General features: G+C 44.2%; 1 protein-coding gene across 4 annotated transcripts in view; it reads right to left on the bottom strand.

Moving 5' to 3' along the window:
- LOC115118539 (liprin-alpha-2-like) overlaps positions 1-20743 on the bottom strand; it is a 91904-nt gene that overhangs the window by 54141 nt on the left and 17020 nt on the right. For all 4 annotated transcript variants that reach the window (XM_065021565.1, XM_065021564.1, XM_065021563.1 and 1 more), the window contains exons 6-14: positions 20147-20293; positions 11005-11139; positions 9644-9727; positions 9200-9331; positions 9030-9092; positions 8577-8674; positions 7638-7776; positions 6387-6607; positions 938-1175 (exon numbers count right to left, since the gene is read on the bottom strand). In XM_065021565.1, the coding sequence (XP_064877637.1) occupies positions 938-1175; positions 6387-6607; positions 7638-7776; positions 8577-8674; positions 9030-9092; positions 9200-9331; positions 9644-9727; positions 11005-11139; positions 20147-20293 (1257 nt within the window). The remainder of the gene's footprint in view (positions 1-937; positions 1176-6386; positions 6608-7637; positions 7777-8576; positions 8675-9029; positions 9093-9199; positions 9332-9643; positions 9728-11004; positions 11140-20146; positions 20294-20743) is intronic.

Here is a 20743-nt window from a genome sequence, read left to right as displayed (position 1 = left end):
TTTATTGACCTAACAGACAGTACTTTTATTGACCTAACAGACAGTACTTTTATTGACCTAACAGACAGTCCTTTTATTGACCTAACAGACAGTCCTTTTATTGACCTAACAAAGACAGTACTTTTATTGACCTAACATTGACAGCACTTTTATTGACCTAACAGACAGTCCTTTTATTGACCTAATAGACAGTACTTTTATTGACCTAATGTAGACAGTACTTTTATTGACCTAACATTGACTGCACTTTTATTGACCTAACAGACAGTACTTTTATTGACCTAACCTTGACTGCACTTTTATTGACCTAATGTAGACAGTACTTTTATTGACCTAACATTGACCACTTTTTTTGACCTAACGTAGACAGTACTTTTATTGACCTAACATAGACAGTACTTTTATTGACCTAACGTAGACAGTACTTACATCCATGGTATCTATAACACACACAAACCAAGCCAAGCTCTACGATGAAGGAGTAATGAAACCCAACCAGATAGATTATGCAACTCAATCCATCAAGGAAAGAACATCTAAATCAAGTTGAAAGAAAGGCAATACATGGTTTTACAAGTGGCTGGCTAATGAAAAAAAATCTACGTCTGGCTCTCTCTCAGAGCTGCTTTTAAATCTGGTACAGGGTCATTTGAGGTTACTAGTTAACCATCAAATTGAGTTAACTTTCCGTTATAGCGTAATCAAGGGCAGCTCAGGTGAAGTAGTCGTATGAGGTCTATTGAAAGAGCAAGGCTGAGAACAAAGAAAGAGAGGCCAAACACAGCATACTGAATGCTGATCCCAGGTGCTTCTATTGGCCCTGTCCTGCACCACAATACAGACAGAGCCCGATACGGCTGTGGTAGCCTTCGTCATGACTGGGATACACTCGTACGTACACCCCCCACCACAGCCCGTCCTGACCCCAGCAGCGTACCAGTGTCATGATACCCATGCGCTCCATGTCTGTGGTGCTGCGGTGGTCCAGCTTGGGGGTGGAGTGTCCGCTGGGCGGGGAGGAAGAGGCCAGGGAGGAGGCGGTGGCCGAGGCGGTGATGGAGGCTCCGGGGTGGTGCATACGGGCCAGGTTGAGACCCTCGAGGCTGACGCTGGCCACGCGGTTCTCTATCTCCTCCGCCCGTAGCTCTGTCGACTCCTTCTCTTCCTGGATCAGTCTGGGAGAGACGGGGAGGCAGAGAGGGAGGGAGGGATTGATTAGACTTATTTCACAGCTGCATTCAGCCACTCTATATATAGAAAGCTCATTCACCCAACAGGACTCTGAGAATTCTCAGAATCCCTTGGTCCTTTGTGGTTCCATTCTCTGGATGTTCATGGAAATCCCCACTGCAGACCCATAGGGCTCCTCTTAAAGACAACGCGGGGAGACATAAAGCCAGTTCATTACCCATAAACCATATAGGAGCACAACACTACCTCACAACACTAATTAGTTTAGAATTTAATTCCCAAGGCTACTGCCATCAGAGCTGAAATCGTATTCCAACTCAGCATATTCTTACCCAGAAATCACCCCGATGAGGCATGTCTCTTTCGATTGTGCTTATAAGCAAAAAACAATAAAAACCTGAGGTAAATGAACAACACTTCACTTTAAAATGTCACTTAAGCTTAGGGTTGTGTGAAATAATACTTGGCTAATCACCAGACAAGAAGATCAGTACAATATTAACAAGTAAGTAACAGACCTTGTATCTGGAATAAGCCTAAACCAATAAATACTGTTGTTTGATTTCAAACTGTTTCAGGCTCCCAATGTTAACCAAGTGTTTATCATCTTAATACAATAGATTATTCTGACAGCTAAGTGGGTAAATTATCAATACTTGAATAAAACTACAGTATATCAGTGTCAGCTCCTCGCAGCTTTTCTAGGAACTGTAACTGGCAGTATCTGAGGTTTGTGTTTAATTCATCTAGACAGGGCATCACACTCTGCAGACAAGAGCCAACAAGCTTCAGCCCTGAAGACAAGTGTGTCCACACACATCCCTGGATATCCAATCAATTACTGTCTCATTAAATCAATTGCATTGCCACAGAAACCTGAGGCATGGAGCCCACTGATAGGATGAGCCACCCTTAGAGGTGGAGAAAGCTAGGCCAACACCCATAAACTCTCCCTCATGTCAAGCACTAAGAGGCATATTTTACCAATCAACAATGAAGTGACCAACATGGATTAATCAAATCAATGTGTCAGTAATGTTTCCCAAGGAACATTATCCACATAACATACAACTTGATTTACATAAAGATCAGTCACAAGGGGTGTTTCCTGGCAATGAGACCTGACCAGGAAGCCAACAGTTTTTATCTGGTCCCTAGCATGGTCTGTCTAATAACATCAGGGTTAAAGTCAGGTAAATGTCTGTTCCCTAGCATGGTCTGTCTAATAACATCAGGGTTAAAGTCAGGTAAATGTCTGGTCCCTAGCATGGTCTGTCTAATAACATCAGGGTTAAAGTCAGGTAAATGTCTGGTCCCTAGCATGGTCTGTCTAATAACATCAGGGTTAAAGTCAGGTAAATGTCTGGTCCCTAGCATGGTCTGTCTAATAACATCAGGGTTAAAGTCAGGTAAATGTCTGGTCCCTAGCATGGTCTGTCTAATAACATCAGGGTTAAAGTCAGGTAAATGTCTGGTCCCTAGCATGGTCTGTCCAATAACAGCAGGGTTAAAGTCAGGTAAATGTCTGGTCCCTAGCATGGTCTGTTTAATAACATCAGGGTTAAAGTCAGGTAAATGTCTGGTCCCTAGCATGGTCTGTCTAATAACATCAGGGTTAAAGTCAGGTAAATGTCTGGTCCCTAGCATGGTCTGTTTAATAACATCAGGGTTAAAGTCAGGTAAATGTCTGGTCCCTAGCATGGTCTGTTTAATAACATCAGGGTTAAAGTCAGGTAAATGTCTGGTCCCTAGCATGTTCTGTCCAATAAAAGCAGGGTTAAAGTCAGGTAAATGTCTGGTCCCTAGCATGGTCTGTCCAATAACATCAGGGTTAAAGTCAGGTAAATGTCTGGTCCCTAGCATGGTCTGTCCAATAACATCAGGGTTAAAGCCAGGTAAATGTCTGGTCCCTAGCATGGTCTGTTTAATAACATCAGGGTTAAAGCCAGGTAAATGTCTGGTCCCTAGCATGGTCTGTTTAATAACATCAGGGTTAAAGCCAGGTAAATGTCTGGTCCCTAGCATGGTCTGTCCAATAACATCAGGGTTAAAGTCAGGTAAATGTCTGGTCCCTAGCATGTTCTGTCCAATAAAAGCAGGGTTAAAGCCAGGTAAATGTCTGGTCCCTAGCATGTTCTGTCTAATAACATCAGGGTTAAAGTCAGGTAAATGTCTGGTCCCTAGCATGGTCTGTTTAATAACATCAGGGTTAAAGTCAGGTAAATATCTGGTCCCTAGCATGGTCTGTCTAATAACATAAGGGTTAAAGTCAGGTAAATGTCTGGTCCCTAGCATGGTCTGTTTAATAACATCAGGGTTAAAGTCAGGTAAATGTCTGGTCCCTAGCATGGTCTGTCCAATAAGAGCAGGGTTAAGGTCAGGTAAATGTCTGGTCCCTAGCATGGTCTGTCCAATAAGAGCAGGGTTAAAGTCAGGTAAATGTCTGGTCCCTAGCATGGTCTGTTTAATAACATCAGGGTTAAAGTCAGGTAAATGTCTGGTCCCTAGCATGGTCTGTCTAATAACATCAGGGTTAAAGTCAGGTAAATGTCTGGTCCCTAGCATGGTCTGTTTAATAACATCAGGGTTAAAGTCAGGTAAATGTCTGGTCCCTAGCATGGTCTGTCTAATAACATCAGGGTTAAAGCCAGGTAAATGTCGGGTTCCTAGCATGGTCTGTCTAATAACATCAGGGTTAAAGTCAGGTAAATGTCTGGTCCCTAGCATGGTCTGTTTAATAACATCAGGATTAAAGTCAGGTAAATGTCTGGTCCCTAGCATGGTCTGTCCAATAAAAGCAGGGTTAAAGTCAGGTAAATGTCTGGTCCCTAGCATGGTCTGTCTAATAACATCAGGGTTAAAGTCAGGTAAATGTCTGGTCCCTAGCATGGTCTGTCTAATAACATCAGGGTTAAAGTCAGGTAAATGTCTGGTCCCTAGCATGGTCTGTTTAATAACATCAGGGTTAAAGTCAGGTAAATGTCTGGTCCCTAGCATGGTCTGACCGATAATAATAGGTTTAAGTTCAAGTAAATGTCTGGTCCCTAGCATGGTCTGTCCAATAACAGCAGGGTTAAAGTCAGGTAAATGTCTGGTCCCGAGCATGTTCTGTCCAATAAGAGCAGGGTTAAGTTCAGTTAAATGTCTGGTCCCTAGCATGGTCTGTCCAATAACAGCAGGGTTAAAGCCAGGTAAATGTCTGGTCCCTAGCATGTTCTGTCTAATAACATCAGGGTTAAAGTCAGGTAAATGTCTGGTCCCTAGCATGGTCTGTTTAATAACAGCAGGGTTAAAGTCAGGTAAATGTCTGGTCCCTAGCATGGTCTGTTTAATAACATCAGGGTTAAAGTCAGGTAAATGTCTGGTCCCTAGCATGGTCTGTCCAAATAGAGCAGGGTTAAGGTCAGGTAAATGTCTGGTCCCTAGCATGGTCTGTCCAATAAGAGCAGGGTTAAGGTCAGGTAAATGTCTGGTCCCTAGCATGGTCTGTCCAATAAGAGCAGGGTTAAAGTCAGGTAAATGTCTGGTCCCTAGCATGGTCTGTCTAATAACATCAGGGTTAAAGTCAGGTAAATGTCTGGTCCCTAGCATGGTCTGTTTAATAACATCAGGGTTAAAGTCAGGTAAATGTCTGGTCCCTAGCATGTTCTGTCTAATAACATCAGGGTTAAAGCCAGGTAAATGTCTGGTCCCTAGCATGGTCTGTCTAATAACATCAGGGTTAAAGTCAGGTAAATGTCTGGTCCCTAGCATGGTCTGTCTAATAACATCAGGGTTAAAGCCAGGTAAATGTCTGGTCCCTAGCATGGTCTGTCTAATAACATCAGGGTTAAAGTCAGGTAAATGTCTGGTCCCTAGCATGGTCTGTTTAATAACATCAGGGTTAAAGTCAGGTAAATGTCTGGTCCCTAGCATGGTCTGACCGATAATAATAGGTTTAAGTTCAAGTAAATGTCTGGTCCCTAGCATGTTCTGTCCAATAACAGCAGGGTTAAAGTCAGGTAAATGTCTGGTCCCGAGCATGTTCTGTCCAATAAGAGCAGGGTTAAGTTCAGTTAAATGTCTGGTCCCTAGCATGGTCTGTCCAATAACAGCAGGGTTAAGTTCAGTTAAATGTCTGGTCCCTAGCATGGTCTGTCTAATAACATCAGGGTTAAAGTCAGGTAAATGTCTGGTCCCGAGCATGGTCTGTCCAATAACAGCAGGGTTTAAGTTCAGGTAAATGTCTGGTCCCTAGCATGGTCTGTCCAATAAGAGCAGGGTTAAAGTCAGGTAAATGTCTGGTCCCTAGCATGGTCTGTTTAATAACATCAGGGTTAAAGTCAGGTAAATGTCTGGTCCCTAGCATGGTCTGTCTAATAACATCAGGGTTAAAGTCAGGTAAATGTCTGGTCCCTAGCATGGTCTGTTTAATAACATCAGGGTTAAAGTCAGGTAAATGTCTGGTCCCTAGCATGGTCTGTCTAATAACATCAGGGTTAAAGCCAGGTAAATGTCTGGTCCCTAGCATGGTCTGTTTAATAACATCAGGGTTAAAGTCAGGTAAATGTCTGGTCCCTAGCATGGTCTGTCTAATAACATCAGGGTTAAAGTCAGGTAAATGTCTGGTCCCTAGCATGGTCTGTTTAATAACATCAGGGTTAAAGTCAGGTAAATGTCTGGTCCCTAGCATGGTCTGTCCAATAAAAGCAGGGTTAAAGTCAGGTAAATGTCTGGTCCCTAGCATGATCTGTCTAATAACATCAGGGTTAAAGTCAGGTAAATGTCTGGTTCCTAGCATGGTCTGTCTAATAACATCAGGGTTAAAGTCAGGTAAATGTCTGGTCCCGAGCATGGTCTGTCCAATAACAGCAGGGTTTAAGTTCAGGTAAATGTCTAGTCCCTAGCATGGTCTGTCCAAATAGAGCAGGGTTAAGGTCAGGTAAATGTCTGGTCCCTAGCATGGTCTGTCCAAATAGAGCAGGGTTAAGGTCAGGTAAATGTCTGGTCCCTAGCATGGTCTGTCCAAATAGAGCAGGGTTAAGGTCAGGTAAATGTCTGGTCCCTAGCATGGTCTGTCCAATAAGAGCAGGGTTAAATTCAGGTAAATGTCTTGTCCCTAGCATGGTCTGTCCAATAACTGCAGGGTTAAAGTCAGGTAAATGTCTGGTCCCTAGCATGGTCTGTCCAATAAGAGCAAGGTTAAGGTCCCGTACCGTATCTCTTTGTTAATGGCGTCAAGCTGCTCCTGCAGCATCATGGCTAGGGTCTGGGCGTCTGAGTGACCGCCGGGGGACAGCAGGTCCATGGAGCTGAACATGGTCTCCCGGTCATCGTCATCAATGTCCGACATGTCAGACATCTCACTCTCAAAGGGGTGGCTACCCAGGATGCCTAGCTGCTGAGAGCGCCACTCGTGCTCCCCCAGTGACTTAGCCTGTAGGGGAGGGAGGGTTCACAGATACAGAAGTGTGCACTAATCAACGGAAGGGAGTGTTCTTGAGGTAATCCTGGTAAAACATCATGGGTAGGATGACATAACTGTAGAGAGATGTGAAAGTTTAATGTGAAGAGACTTGAATATGTTTTTGCACTGTACAAATATTACAGCACACATTATGATTAATGCATTCAATGCAGTATTTTGGTTGTATAAAATAATTGGCTAAGCTGTCAGCTTCAGGGAGCTTAAAATGTCTCTACTAATTCACCTTTCATCAGACAAAATAATGAGGCCTGACTTTTAATATGTCCCAAAGTATCTTAACAAGCCATTAAAGAGTTTTTAATAAAAATATGCTAAAACATGCTTCTAAGATTACTGCTGAATGTCAGTATTTATCTCCAGGTTATTGCAGTCTTCAATCCTGAGTCACTGTAACAGTAGTACTTTATAACAATGATCCTCAAAGGCAATGCTAACCAATCACAACCATCTCCAACAGTTTTCCCTCTGTCATGCTAATGCTAACCAATCATACCCATCTCCAACAGTTTTCCCTCTGTCATGCTAATGCTAACCAATCATACCCATATCCAACAGTTTTCCCTCTGTCATGCTAATGCTAACCAATCATACCCATATCCAACAGTTTTCCCTCTGTCATGCTAATGCTAACCAATCATACCCATATCCAACAGTTTTCCCTCTGTCATGCAAATGCTAACCAATCATACCCATCTCCAACAGTTTTCCCTCTGTCATGCTAATGCTAACCAATCATACCCATCTCCAACAGTTTTCCCTATGTCATGCTAATGCTAACCAATCATACCCATCTCCAACAGTTTTCCCTCTGTCATGCTAATGCTAACAGTCTGGCTCCATGCAACCATGTATGTCATACAGACCTGAGTTCAAATACTTTATCTGTACTTGTTTAAGCTCTCCTGGCTTAATGGATAGAATAGACCTGGTACTGCCTCTGCCTCAGCCAGGGCTGACCAGAGAGAGACTAGTTCCTGACCTTGCTCTCGTCCCTGTGGAGACCCATGCGTCCTCTCCTGGGCCTGCGGATGACCTTGGCTGACCGGTAGTGGTCTGACTGGGTCTCAGCCAGGGAGCCAAGGGAGAATCGGAGCTCCCCCGACGTGTCCAGGTGAGACCTGATAGATAGATAGATAGATAGATAGATAGATAGATAGATAGATAGAACACGCATGTCAGTCACCGTAACATCAACTTTGTTCAAACTGAAGGCAGTATTGAAATTGCAGATATTGTGCAAAGAACAATGCCAAAACCAAGAGGATCTGCTTGTTTAAAATGGCCTGCTTGTTTATCTAGTCGGAGGACAATGTTGTGACGCATCATGCAATTTGTAAGGAATCAACAGTCAGTGCTTGTGTGGTTTTCAACCGGTGGCAAATTGCTTTTCTAATGAGTTGTGACTAAAGAGGACAATCAGGAGATCATGACAGCTGCTGTCATCACAGAACTCCAGCCCAGTTATTTGGACTTTATCACACATTTTGTCAGTGGAAAAATAAAAGTAATCCCCCAACCACCCACCCACCCACCCCCCCCACACACACACACACACACACACACACACACACAACATTAATGACACCTGCTCTTTCCATGACATAGAATGACCTGGTGAATCCAGGTGAAAGCCATGATCCCTTCAAATCAGTGTAGATGAAGGGGAGTAGACGAGCCTTGAGACAATTGAGACATGGATTGTGTATGTGTGCCTTGTGTGCCAATGGGCAAGACAAAATATTTTTAGTGCAATGGAACAGGATATGGTAGTAGTTCCTCAATATTAGGAAGGTGTTCATAATGTTTTGTACACTCAGTGTATATACACTCACACACTCACACACACACACACACACACACACACACACACACACACACACACACACACACACACACACACACACACCTACAAACTCACCCATACCGTGACAGAGTGGGTTCTGTGAGTGAGCCTGTTCTCAGTCGGAACTGGTCCAACTCTGATCTCAGCTTGTCTATCTCATCTGCCAGATGAGTCTGGAGGGAAGCCGGGAAACAGGGACAACATGAGGTGTACAGAAAACCTTGTGAAGTTTCTTATTCATTACCGTAAAACCCTGGATTGCAATTTCAATCTCCACAACATGATTGGACAGCACTTGCTCGTCAGTTCTCGTACTCTGCCTGGTTATGGATTTCTATCTCACTATCTGAACCGAGAGCAAAGGTTTCTTGTGAATATTCAATGGAGAAGATGATAACAAATGAAACCCAAAGTCCAACACCCAGATCATTATTTATCTATTAAAAAGCACTTTATTAAACCAACATCGAGTAAAATTAAAAACTGAGGGAGAGAAAAATGTAATAACTTCTGATCGGGGGGATTTACTTTTTCATGGATTGAATCCTCGTACTGTTTTCTGTAGCCTTCCGAGTCTTGTATTAAAACGTTCTGAAATGGAAAGAGAAGTATTCCAGTCAATCTATGGACATTTGCTCAAATTCATCTGAAATAAAACTTTAGGACATATTGGTATTGATGTGGTCTCCATGTTTAACCTTCTCTTCTAGAGCAGCCATCCTCTCTTTCAGGTGGAGCTGAAGACGTTCGTTGGACTCTGTGAGAAGTCTGTCCACCGTGTCCGACAGGCGCTTGTTGTGTTCCTCGTTCATCTTTTCTCTCTGCCGAGCCTGAGGGGGACAAAAAATACAAAGTGTGTGACTTTCAAAAGCAGAAGCTTGACAGTATGTCTTACCACACGAGTGCATTTTCTAACCACTCTAATGTTGTAAAATACTGAAACAAGTCATTCTCTTAAACATCTATGAGCAGCAGGTGCAATGAAGCCAGGCTGTGATGGGCAGCATGTAGCTTAATCTAGCATACTAGCCTTATGGCAGCTAGCATGCTAGGCTGCCCATGGTCAGTGAATAGGTGGAATGTAGCATCATGTAGCATAACCTAGCCTAGCATGTTATCATAGTCCCCTGGGGGTGACTCACTCTGAGCAACTCCTGGTGCTTCTCCTCCAGCTGGCCCTCCAGGTGCCTCATGCGTTCCTCGATACTGCCGTGACGCTCCTCTGCCTGCAGGGGCCACCACACAGACAGGGATGGGGGGAGAGAGAAAGGGGGGCAGGGGGCACAGTGACCCGCCAGTTTAGCAGCCATGGAGGGCAACACAGACACATAATGCAGGGGCAACAAGACAAGACAGAGCCAAAAGCCTCTACTCCTCCAGTCTCAGATGGAACAGATAGATCACCAAAGCACAGGTAGAGAGAGAGAGGTGAGAGAAGGGCCAGGTCACAAGCAGTTGCTGCAGCAGTTAAGTCTACTAACAATGAGCCCAGCCAGTGACATGCAGCTTTCCCCACAGTTTCAACCCTGCCTACGGACACAAGGAAAAACAAATATCCCCAACAAGCAATCTCAGTACAATGACTCGTGACAACAGAAAGAAATAACACCAGCATGGATTTTTTAAATTGTTTAAATGTAGTCTTGTATTTAGCGACAGTACTGTGGCACCCTGTGGGACTACCTTCCTAAGAATGGAGTTCATGTCTTGGAGTTTAGCTTCCATAACAAACTGATAATCATCAGGAGAGGAGGCGGAGCTCGAGTCAGACTATGGGGCAGCAGGAGAGGAGAGGAACATATCACAGGGTCAGAGGTGATCGCATGCATAGCCTGCACATACAGTACTAACACATAACAAACAACACATCATTGAAAAGACTCACTCTGGAATATTCTACATGTATGATGATAATCAGTTATACATAAGCAGTTTTGAAATGACCTCTCCTAGAATATGATGGAGTGGTTAAAGTAACTGTCCAGTGACAATCTGACTTTTAAATGTTCATATTCTGTTAACTCATACCCAAATCATTTTGTTGACTTATCCTACTCATCCTCATCCCTTGTATTTGTGGCCAAAGCATAAATTGGAAAAGAACACATACAAAACCCCACCTCAAACTTGTATCTCAAACAGACTGTTTAAAAAATGCTTGATATTTCCTCCTGGAGGATGAGCTGGCCAATCAGCGGTCTACTTGCATGAATATTTTATATGACTGGTATACGCCCACACCATTCAGTTGTTGCGGTATGCCCATAACATTCCAACACAGAAAATATGCTTTTTAACATAATAATTTAAAACATTTTTGGGAAGGAAACTATTTCACTCATATTGTATTTCATTTTAGGTCATATTTCATAGAAAACTGGAAGCACTGGAGTTACTTTAATGATGGGAGCAACGTGTGTGCTGCGTCTGTGTCTGCATGCATACAAGTGTGTTTATGTGTGTGTGACCGTGTATGTGTGTGTGTGTGTGTGTGTCCTCTCACCTTGGTGAGTGCTGCTATCCTCTGGGCCAGTTCAGCCTCCACCTCTGGCAGGGTCTCAGCCTTTCTCATGGTCTGCTGCAGCTTCTGCTCTGCTATCTCCAAACGCTCCAGCAGCTGCCTGTTCTTATCCTCCATCTGCACACACATACACACACACACACACACACACACAGGGAAACAAGCACATACACACAGGGGGAAACATTGTGACTTATGACCTCGACCCATATCACACATGGAGTACCACTCAATGCCAATCTCAAGAGAGCTTTCTGAGTATTTCTGGACAGACTAAGTCACATGTAATACATATAGACCAGAATACAGCATATATACTCAAGTCATTCTATATCAGAAACACAGACAACCTTCTACTACATAGAGAAAACTTTAGGGATGTAATGATACGCATCAGGTCCCTAATCAAATGTTTAAGATGCAAGTGCATGGTTCCGCGGACCCTAAACCGATCCAAATGCAGCATGGATCAGTCAGAAAATCTATTGAAACGTTATGAATCGCTGGTTCACTAAAATGTTCTCCTCATATTACATTCTATCTTCTGAAAACACCTCTCATCTTTAGCGACAGCTGATGCGTCCTCTCGTTCAGTGTCCAACTGCATGTACAGTTGAAGTCGGAAGTTTACATATTCTTAGGTTGGAGTCATTAAAACTCGTTTTTAAACCACTCCATAAATTTCTTGTTAACAAACTATAGTTTTGGCAAGTCGGTTAGGACATCTACTTTGTGCATGACACCAAGTCATTTTTCCCAACAATTGTTTACAGACAGATTATTTCACTTATAATTCACTATATCACAATTCCAGTGGGTCAGATGACCGTGCCGATAAACAGCTTGGAAAATTCCAGAAAATGATGTCATGGCTTTATAAGCTTCCGATAGGCTAATTGACATCATTTGAGTCAATTGGAGGTGTACCTGTGGACGCATTTCAGGCCTACCTTCAAACTCAGTGCCTCTTTGCTTGACATCATGGGAAAATCAAAAGAAATCAGCCACAACCTCAGAAAAAAAATTGTAGACCTCCACAAGTCTGGTTCATCCTTGGGAGCAATTTCCAAATGCCTGAAGGTACCACGTTCATCTGTACAAACAATAGTACGCAAATATAAACACCATGGGACCACGCAGCCGTCATACTGCTCAGGAAGGAGACGCATTCTGTCTCCTAGAGATGAACATACTTTGGTGAGAAAAGTGCAAATCCATCCTAGAACAACAGCAAAGGACCTTGTGAAGATGCTGGAGGAAACAGGTACAAAAGTATCTATATCCACAGTAAAATGAGTCCTATATCGACATAACCTGAAAGGCGGCTCAGCAAGGAAGAAGCCACTGCTCCAAAACCGCCATAAAAAAAGCCAGACTATGGTTTGCAACTGCACATGGGGACAAAGATCGTACTGTTTGGAGAAATGTCCTCTGGTCTGATGAAACAAAAATAGAACTGTTTGGCCATAATGACCATCATTATGTTTGGAGGAAAAAGTGGGATGCTTGCAAGCCGAAGAACACCATCCCAACCGTGAAGCACGGGGGTGGCAGCATCATGTTGTGGGTGTGCTTTGCTGCAGAAGGGACTTGTGCACTTCACAAAATAGATAGCATCATGAGGAAGGAAAATCATGTGGATATATTGAAGCAACATCTCAAGATATCAGTCAGGAAGTTAAAGCTTGGTCGCAAATGGGTCTTCCAAATGGACAATAACCCCAAACATACTTCCAAAGTTGTGGCAACATGGCCTCTGGACAACAAAGTCAAGGTATTGGAGTGGCCATCACAAAGCCATGACCTCAATCCCATAGAAAATGTGTGGGCAGAACTGAAAAAGCGTGTGCGAGCAAGGCGGCCTACAAACCTGACTCAGTTACACCAGCTCTGTCAGGAGGAATGGGCCAAAATTCACCCAACTTGTTGTGGGAAGCTTGTGGAAGGCTACCCGAAACGTTTGACCCAAGTTAAACAATTTAAAGGCAATGCTACCAAATACTAACTGAGTGTATGTAAACTTCTGAACTACTGGGAATGTGATGAAAGAAATCAAATCTGAAATGAATCATTCTCTCTACTATTATTCTGACATTTCACATTCTTAAAATAAAGTGCTGATCCTAACTGACCTAAGACAGGGAATTTTTACTGGGATTAAATGTCAGGAATTGTGGAAAAACTGAGTTTAAATGTATTTGGCTAAGTTGTATGTAAACTTCCGACTTCAACTGTAACTGTGTTGAAAGTCATTGATCTACAAGTCATTTAGTTGAACAACCCCGGGCAATATCAGTATCCTAGTCAAACTGCGCACCGTTCCCAGTTTCGCAAACTGACCAACGCGAGATCGGTGCCTGTTCCTGATCTTGCACATCTACGCGGCACCTTCAGCATTCAAACACTACAATAGCTTGCGTGATATTAGGCTTTATTAATTGAATGACAACCCCTGTAATTTGCTAGGTTATTGTTATCTATGCACTGTTGAAAATGGTGTTTTACTGCAATAAAATGAAACTACCGGAGACATAACTCATCTGGCTATACCTGCTGAACGGGTTTTACAATAGATTTGATTGTTCAGGTTCACCAACAGCAAAACCTTTGGTAGTGCTGTTTAAAACATTCTGTGTTTATGTTTCTTTTGTTTGTTTTTTTATATACAGGGAAAAGTTGATAATTTCATAACGAGGACAGATATCACTTTGTGAGGCTCACTGCATGGCCGAAGCAAGAGGAGAAAATAATCTAACTCCATAAAAATGTCCAAATGGTCAAAACCATTTGATTTGGAGATGGGGGTGAAATTCAAAATTGTGCTCTATATTCATTGCCCATGTCATAGCTAATTTGTAAACGATACATATTGATACATTACTACATCAAACACTTCATCTGCAAAAATGACAAGTGAATTAGTGGGTGATGGGGATTTCAGAACCAAAGTGGGGGGGCCAAAAAACATTGCCACCCCTAATCTGATAGTGGGGTGGCTCAGCTCAGGTGCCTTCATAGTACATACACCATAGACATACATAATTCACAAAGACACACACACACGTCAGATTAGACAGATTCAGCTCAGAGAGGTCCAGCTCATGAGCTCCATCAGCAGCAGATATTGAATGTGAAAATGAATGTGTTTATGCAACAAATGTTTCTGCATCTAATCGTACCGCATCAAATCGCATCGATTCGTTCTCTCCTCAAACCGAAGTGCACCGAATCGTTTCAAACTAAATGTATCCTATATCATATTGGAGCCCTTGTATCTAGATATGTATTGAATCGTCTTGAAAGGAAAAGATGCAGACTCCTAGTATACATCATGTAAGGTACAGCAGTAGAGACAAAGTGAAACCTCTATTTCCCTATGTCCCAGTCAATCTTCCTCCTGGCTCTGCTCAGTTTCAGTCTGTTCCATTTCCAGGAACTATTCGGCAGCTGTCTCCACCAGCAACAGAAGCTCCAGTCCCCCCTATAGCATTGGCCTTGGCAGCCCATACCCAGTAATTAGACATGAGTGGGCTAGGGGCCGTGGGGGGCCTGGAGCGGCCAGATCAGGGCTCTCTGTGTGTGTGTCTCTCTGCAATACTGTGTGTTTACTACTACTGTATGTATTTACAGGCCCAGCACCCAGCTTTGGGAAAATAAATTATTCCCTGCATCCTCTCTCGCTCTCCATCCTTCCTTCAATCTTTCTGTCTCCCCTTTTCGTCTCTCCTGAGTGGCTCATCTCCAACAGTCAGTGCCAAGGCCCTGGGGCTAGGCCATTGGCAAGGCAACACGAAAAACCAGATCAGCAGGGGTGGTGGTGTGATGTGAGTGCTGGGTCCATGAGGGGGGGGGGGGCTTTATTTCTGTATGCTCTGAGAATTCTGTTGGATGGAGTATCATTCAACTCTCCCTGATTGAAGTTCAGAGTTAGACTTAGCCCAAATTTCCTAGTGGCAAGGGAATGGGCCAGGATGCCATCGGAAAGAATCAAGGGACCGATGCCAGAGGCAAACCAAGGGCAAACATTGGATTAGAAATGTAAGTTTAGAAAATTGCACATGAAAATTGCTTATGGTTTATTTCATTTTATAAACTGGGTGGTTTGAACCCTGAATGCTGATTGGCTGACATATCAGACCGTATACCACGGGTATGACAAAACGTTTAGTTTTACTGCTCTGATAACGTTAGTTTTACTGCTCTGATAACCAGTTTATAATAGCAATAAGGCTCAAATCAAATCAATCAAATCAAATTGTATTTGTCACATACACATGGTTAGCAGATGTTAATGCGAGTGTAGCGAAATGCTTGTGCTTCTAGTTCCGACAATGCAGTGATAACCAACAAGTAATCTAACTAACAATTCCAAAACTACTGTCTTATACACAGTGTAAGGGGATAAGGAATATGTACATAAGGATATATGAATGAGTGATGGTACAGAGCAGCATACAGTAAATGGTATCGATTACAGTATATACATATGAGATGAGTATGTAGACAAAGTAAACAAAGTGGCATAGTTAAAGTGGCTAGTGACATAAGGATGCAGTCGATGATCTAGAGTACAGTATATACGTATGCATATGAGATGAATAATGTAGGGTAAGTAACATTATATAAGGTAGCATTGTTTAAAGTGGCTAGTGATATATTTACATCATTTCCCATCAATTCCCATTATTAAAGTGGCTGGAGTTGGGTCAGTGTCAATGACAGTGTGTTGGCAGCAGCCACTCAATGTTAGTGGTGGCTGTTTAACAGTCTGATGGCCTTGAGATAGAAGCTGTTTTTCAGTCTCTCGGTCCCAGCTTTGATGCACCTGTACTGACCTCGCCTTCTGGATGATAGCGGGTGAACAGGCAGTGGTTCGGGTGGTTGATGTCCTTGATGATCTTTATGGCCTTCCTGTAACATCGGGTGGTGTAGGTGTCCTGGAGGGCAGGTAGTTTGCCCCCGGTGATGCGTTGTGCAGACCTCACTACCCTCTGGAGAGCCTTACGGTTGAGGGCGGAGCAGTTGCCGTACCAGGCGGTGATACAGCCCGCCAGGATGCTCTCGATTGTGCATCTGTAGAAGTCTGTGAGTGCTTTTGGTGACAAGCCGAATTTCTTCAGCCTCCTGAGGTTGAAGAGGCGCTGCTGCGCCTTTTTCACGACGCTGTCAGTGTGAGTGGACCAATTCAGTTTGTCTGTGATGTGTATGCCGAGGAACTTAAAACTTGCTACCCTCTCCACTACTGTTCCATCGATGTGGATAGGGGGGTGTTCCCTCTGCTGTTTCCTGAAGTCCACAATCATCTCCTTAGTTTTGTTGACGTTGAGTGTGAGGTTATTTTCCTGACACCACACTCCGAGGGCCCTCACCTCCTCCCTGTAGGCCGTCTCGTTGTTGTTGGTAATCAAGCCTACCACTGTTGTGTCGTCCGCAAACTTGATGATTGAGTTGGAGGCGTGCGTGGCCACGCAGTCGTGGGTGAACAGGGAGTACAGGAGAGGGCTCAGAACGCACCCTTGTGGGGCCCCGTGTTGAGGATCAGCGGGGAGGAGATGTTGTTGCCTACCCTCACCACCTGGGGCGGCCCGTCAGGAAGTCCAGTACCCAGTTGCACAGGGCGGGGTCGAGACCCAGGGTCTCGAGCTTGATGACGAGCTTGGAGGGTACTATGGTGTTGAATGCCGAGCTGTAGTCGATGAACAGCATTCTCACATAGGTATTCCTCTTGTCCAGGTGGGTTAGGGCAGTGTGCAGTGTGGTTGAGATTGCATCGTCTGTGGACCTATTTGGGCGGTAAGCAAATTGGAGTGGGTCTAGGGTGTCAGGTAGGGTGGAGGTGATATGGTCCTTGACTAGTCTCTCAAAGCACTTCATGATGACGGAAGTGAGTGCTACGGGCGGTAGTAGTTTAGCTCAGTTACCTTAGCTTTCTTGGGAACAGGAACAATGGTGGCCCTCTTGAAGCATGTGGGAACAGCAGACTGGTATAGGGATTGATTGAATATGTCCGTAAACACACCGGCCAGCTGGTCGGCGCATGCTCTGAGGGCGCGGCTGGGGATGCCGTCTGGGCCTGCAGCCTTGCGAGGGTTAACACGTTTAAATGTCTTACTCACCTCGGCTGCAGTGAAGGAGAGACCGCATGTTTTCGTTGCAGGCCGTGTCAGTGGCACTGTATTGTCCTCAAAGCGGGCAAAAAGTTATTTAGTCTGCCCTGGGAGCAAGACATCCTGGTCCGTGACTGGGCTGGGTTTCTTCTTGTAGTCCGTGATTGACTGTAGACCCTGCCACATGCCTCTTGTGTCTGAGACATTGAATTGAGATTCCACTTTGTCTCTGTACTGACGCTTAGCTTGTTTAATAGCCTTGCGGAGGGAATAGCTGCATTGTTTATATTCGGACATGTTACCAGACACCTTGCCCTGATTAAAAGCAGTGGTTCGCGCTTTCAGTTTCACGCGAATGCTGCCATCAATCCACGGTTTCTGGTTTGGGAATGTTTTTATCGTTGCTATGGGAACGACATCTTCGACGCACGTTCTAATGAACTCGCACACCGAATCAGCGTATTCGTCAATATTTCCATCTGACGCAATACTGAAACATGTCCCAGTCCACGTGATGGAAGCAGTCTTGGAGTGTGGAGTCAGCTTGGTCTGACCAGCGTTGGACAGACCTCAGCGTGGGAGCCTCTTGTTTTAGTTTCTGCCTGTAGGCAGGGATCAGCAAAATGGAGTCGTGGTCAGCTTTTCCGAAAGGGGGGGGCAGGGCCTTATATGCGTCGCGGAAGTTAGAGTAACAATGATCCAAGGTTTTACCACCCCTGGTTGCGCAATCGATATGCTGATAAAATTTAGGGAGTCTTGTTTTCAGATTAGCTTTGTTAAAATCCCCAGCTACAATGAATGCAGCCTCCGGATAAATGGTTTCCAGTTTGCAAAGAGTTAAATAAAGTTCGTTCAGAGCCATCGATGTGTCTGCTTGGGGGATATATACGGCTGTGATTATAATCGAAGAGAATTCTCTTGGAAGATAATGCGGTCTACATTTGATTGTGAGGAATTCTAAATCAGGTGAACAGAAGGATTTGAGTTCCTGTATGTTTCCTTCATCACACCATGTCTCGTTAGTCATGAGGCATACGCCCCCGCCACTCTTCTTACCAGAAAGATGTTTGTTTCTGTCGGCGCGATGCGTGGAGAAACCCGTTGGCTGCACCGCATCGTATAGCGTCTTCCCAGTAAGCCATGTTTCCGTGAAGCAGAGAACGTTGCAGTCTCTGATGTCCCTCTGGAATGCTACCCTTGCTCGGATTTCGTCAACCTTGTTGTCAAGAGACTGGACATTGGCAAGAAGAATGCTGGGGAGTGGTGTGCGATGTGCCCTTTTTCGGAGTCTGACCAGAACACCGCCTCGTTTCCCTCTTTTTCGGAGTCGTTTTCTTGGGTCGCTGCATGCGATCCATTCCGTTGTCCTGTTTGTAAGGCAGAACACAGGATCCGCGTCGCGGAAAACATATTCTTGGTCGTACTGATGGTGAGTTGACGCTGATCTTATATTCAGTAGTTCTTCTCGACTGTATGTAATGAAACCTAAGATGACCTGGGGTACTAATGTAAGAAATAACACGTAAAAAAAACAAAAAACTGCATAGTTTCCTAGGAACGCGAAGCGAGGCGGCCATCTCAGTCGGCGCCGGAAGTCCAGTATACTCCTCGGGGGTTTGTGGTATATGGCCAATATACCACGGCTAAGGGCTGTGTCCTGTTACTCCACATTGCAACGTACATAAAAACAGCCCTTAGCCGGTGTCCATATACCACACCTCCTTATTGCTTAAATGTGCACGGAGTACTTTCTGTCTAGCAATGCGGATTCATGTGTGTGTGTGTGTGTGTGTGTGTGTGTGTGTGTGTGTGTGTGTGTGTTCTCTATAGCTTGGCAATACAAATTTATGAAAATCCATCTGCCTTGAGCTCAGCTGTTGGTGCTGTATCTGTGATTGCTCCCCCTCCTTAACCATAACATTATTCACAATACCAAATAACTCAGGCACAGAAACCATGCACATCCACCCACACAGCATCTTCAAGTAGCTACAATAAAAACCCTGACCCATACGCAAACGACTCAGCTGGAGTTAAACACAATGTCAAGATGTCCTCTCGTTTCAGAATGTTCTAAACTCTTATTAATCAAAGACGAGAGTTATCCTTGATCCACTACTGGCAACGAACGCTGTGTTATTCTCCAGATCGCAGGGGATTTCAGCAAATATGTATGCTATTGTAACTACGGTACTCCCTTAATGTAGAGAACGATCAGCCTCCTGAGCCCATGGAGATCTCCTTTAAACCAGAGACGCCAGATGGGATTGAGTTTTGTTAAACCAGAGACGCCAGATGGAATTGAGTTTTGTTAAACCAGAGACGCCAGATGGAATTGAGTTTTGTTAAACAAGAGACGCCAGATGGAATTGAGTTTTGTTAAACCAGAGACGCCAGATGGAATTGAGTTTTGTTAAACCAGAGACGCCAGATGGAATTGAGTTTTGTTAAACCAGAGACGCCAGATGGAATTGAGTTTTGTTAAACCAGAGACGCCAGATGGAATTGAGTTTTGTTAAACCAGAGACGCCAGATGGAATTGAGTTTTGTTAAACCAGAGACGCCAGATGGAATTGAGTTTTGTTCAACCAGAGACGCCAGATGGAATTGAGTTTTGTTCAACCAGAGACGCCAGATGGAATTGAGTTTTGTTAAACCAGAGACGCCAGATGGAATTGAGTTTTGTTAAACCAGAGACGCCAGATGGAATTGAGTTTTGTTAAACCAGAGACGCCAGATGGAATTGAGTTTTGTTAAACCAGAGACGCCAGATGGAATTGAGTTTTGTTAAACCAGAGACGCCAGATAGAATTTAGTGGGTGGAACCCAAGGTGGGGACACTTCTGATTCCTTCTGGGTTGAGACCCTAAAACCAAAGGTTTAAATTGGGTCAGTGGGGACCACAGCTGTAGGTTAAAGTATCCCTCAGAAGCTGATCTTAGTTCAGTTTTGTATCCCCCCAGCTCCCCCACCACTCTAATGGTTAAAGTTAAGATTGGTGGAAGAGGGTAAGTGACCTGTCTGAGGAAGGCTTCCTTATTGGCCAGCTCATTCTCCAGTTTGTCGCTGATGTCGTGCAGGGAGGTGGACTCTCTCTGGGCGCTGAGGTACCGCTTCTCCAGAGTGACGATCCTCTCTTCCATGTCCTCCTTCTGACACATAGCCTGTAGTCAGTCACACACACACACACACACACACACACACACACACACACACACACACACACACACACACACACACACACACACACACACACACACACACACACACACAAACAGTTGAGTACATTTCCTTCTCAACAGCACAAACCGTATCTCCCTAAATCTCCTACGGTTAATTTCCTGTATGGAGTCTCAGTGAGTGTGTGTATAGAGGGGAAGGAAATGTCCTCCAGCGTTGTTATGATATAACACTGTTCTCAGACAGTGGTAATTACTTAAGAGGGCTGGGCTGATAAAGGATCTGAGATCAGTGTACTAGCTGGATCTCACTCCCTGAGCCCAGCCTGCCATCATCATTAGCAATCAATAGCAATCTCAACCAGGGCTAGCCGCTAGCTAGGTGGACCAAGAGCCAGGTCACATTCTGATTCACATCACTGGATAGACATTCAA

Source organism: Oncorhynchus nerka, linkage group LG8 (genome assembly GCF_034236695.1).
Source record: "Oncorhynchus nerka isolate Pitt River linkage group LG8, Oner_Uvic_2.0, whole genome shotgun sequence".
In the NCBI taxonomy this organism is placed as follows: Eukaryota; Metazoa; Chordata; class Actinopteri; order Salmoniformes; family Salmonidae; genus Oncorhynchus; species Oncorhynchus nerka.
This window is presented reverse-complemented; position numbering and strand designations above follow the sequence as displayed.